This window comes from Babylonia areolata, chromosome 3, assembly GCF_041734735.1.
Source record: "Babylonia areolata isolate BAREFJ2019XMU chromosome 3, ASM4173473v1, whole genome shotgun sequence".
Taxonomy (NCBI): Eukaryota; Metazoa; Mollusca; class Gastropoda; order Neogastropoda; family Buccinidae; genus Babylonia; species Babylonia areolata.
In genome coordinates, this window is record NC_134878.1 from 7,605,295 (window position 1) to 7,607,794 (window position 2,500).

Genomic DNA, 2,500 nt, shown 5'->3' on the forward strand with positions numbered 1-2,500 from the left:
TGTGTGTGCACGTGAGTCGATGTATTAGTGTTCGCGTGTTTTGCATTCAGAGTTGCACTTATGTGCACGTGAGTGTTGCATTCAGCAATGTGGTGGGGTTCGGTTCGGTGCACGTTCGTTTTGCATTCAGGGATGTGTGTATTTGGTGTGCCCGTGAGTGTTGCATTCAGCGATGCATTGACGTGCATGCGCGTGGCGTGTGATTTGTGTGCATGTGGGTTTTGCAGTCATGCTGTATAATTATATATGATGTGCATGTGGCGATTGGTTTGTGTGCCATTGATTGTGTGCATGTGAGTGTTGCGTTCAGTGAATCGTTGATGTATCAGTGTGCACTTGTGATGCGTTCAGCGATGCGCGGGGGTGCTCGTGCGTTTTGCATTCAGGGATGTGTTGGTGTGCACGCGAGTGTTGCATTGGTGTGCACGAGGCGTTTGTTTGTTTTCTGTGCCTTTCTGTGCATGTGAGTCGCTGCATCCAGTGAGTCGTTTGATGTCTCAGTACGCACTTGAGATGCATTCAGCGATGTCGTGGAGTGTGCTCTTGCGTTTGCGTTCGGAGCTGCATGTTGAGAGCGTTGTTTGACGGGCGCAATAGCCGAGTGGTTAAAGCGTTGGACTGTCAATCTGAGGGTCCCGGGTTCGAATCACGGTGACGGCGCCTGGTGGGTGAAGGGTGGAGATTTTTACGATCTCCCAGGTCAACATATGTGCAGACCTGCTAGTGCCTGAACCCCCTTCGTGTGTATACGCAAGCAGAAGATCAAATACGCACGTTAAAGATCCTGTAATCCATGCCAGCGTTCGGTGGGTTATGGAAACAAGAACATACCCAGCATGCACACCCCCGAAAACGGAGTATGGCTGCCTACATGGCGGGGTAAAAACGGTCATACACGTAAAAGCCCACTCGTATGCAAACGAGTGAACGTGGGAGTTGCAGCCCACGAACGCAGAAGAAGAAGAAGAGAGCGTTGTTTGCACTCAGCGGTTCACTGATGTGTTAGTATTTTGTATTTTATTTTGTATTTTGTATTCCTTTTTATCACAACAGATTTCTCTGTGTGAAATTCGGGCTGCTCTCCCCAGGGAGAGCGCGTCGCTACACTACAGCGCCACCCATTTTTTTTGTATTTTTTTCTGCGTGCAGTTTTATTTGTTTTTCCTGTCGAAGTGGATTTTTCTACATAATTTTGCCAGGAACAACCCTTTTGCTGCCGTGGGTTCTTTTACGTGCGCTAAGTGCATGCTAGCACACGGGACCTCGGTTTATCGTCTCATCCGAATGACTAGCGCCCAGACCACCACTCAAGGTCTAGTGGAGGGGGAGAAAATATCGGCGGCTGAGCCGTGTTTCGAACCAGCGCCCTCAGATTCTCTCGCTTCCTAGGCGGACGCGTTACCCCTAGGCCATCACTCCACTGTATGCACTTGCAGATGCATTTCAGTGATGTTTAGGGGGTGTACTCGTTCGCGTTCGAGGAATGCTATGACTGTTTGAGCGTTGTTGCATTCAGCACGATGTATGTTGGAGGAGGTGCATGAGTGTTTTGTTACTTGGAGCATGCGGTGCCTGCCATATATGTGTGTGTGTGTATGTATAATGTGTTTGCAGCCTTGCTGTACGTCAAAGAGAGTCACGACAAAGCCTATCATGCCATTCACTTAGAACTTCCCACTGTGGAGGAACTGTTGAAAGCTGTGAGTTGGTCCTTTTATGTGCCGGGGTGGGTGGGGGGTTGGCGTGGGGGAAGGGGGGAGGAGGTGGGAGGAGAGGGGGTGGGGAAGGGTTTGGTGGGTTGGGGTGGGTGTGGGAGGATTGGGAGATGTGTGTGTGTGTGGGGGGGATTGTGTGATTGAGTGGGGTGGGGTGGGGTGGGAGGGAGAGGTGGGTGGTGTTTTGGGTGTGTGTGTGTGTGGGGGGGTGATGGTGGTAGGTTTTCAAGTTATGTTTTTTTAATTCAGTGTACTATTCATGTATTTGTTAATTCAGTTATTTATTTATTTATTTATTCAGTGTGTGTGTGTGTGTGTGTGTGTGTGTGTGTGTGTGTGTGTGTGTGTTGTTGTTGTTGTTGTTGTTGTGTTTGGGGATGACGGTGGTGGTAGTGTGTGTGTGTGCGCGCGTGTGTGTGTGAGTGGTGAGTGTGGCAGCGAGGTGGCAGAGTGTAGGTGTGGTACGTATGCCCAGAATACCACTCCTGAGTCCGCATGCTAGCAGTCACTGAAGCATGGCTTTCCTATGTGTGTTGTTGTTGTTGTCGTCTTTTACACCAATGCCACTGCTCACGCGATGTTTGTGTGGAGGATGGGATGGGATTGTGGGTGGCTCAGTGCGCGCGCGCGCGTGTGTGTGTGTGTGTGTGTGTGTGTGTGTTCATTGTAGGATGGGATTGTTGGTGGCTCTGTGTGTGTGTGTATACATGTGAGAGAGAGAGAGAGAGAGAGAGAGAGAGAGAGAGAGAGAGAGAGAGAGAGAGAGTGGAAGTGTTTGTGTGTGT

The 2,500-nt window shown here is 50.0% G+C and overlaps 1 protein-coding gene across 3 annotated transcripts in view; it reads left to right on the plus strand.

Annotated features, from left to right (window-relative positions):
- Positions 1 to 2,500, plus strand: part of LOC143279695 (uncharacterized) — a 281,259-nt gene that overhangs the window by 267,631 nt on the left and 11,128 nt on the right. For all 3 annotated transcript variants that reach the window (XM_076583800.1, XM_076583799.1, XM_076583801.1), the window contains one exon: positions 1,615 to 1,700. In XM_076583800.1, the coding sequence (XP_076439915.1) occupies positions 1,615 to 1,700 (86 nt within the window). The remainder of the gene's footprint in view (positions 1 to 1,614; positions 1,701 to 2,500) is intronic.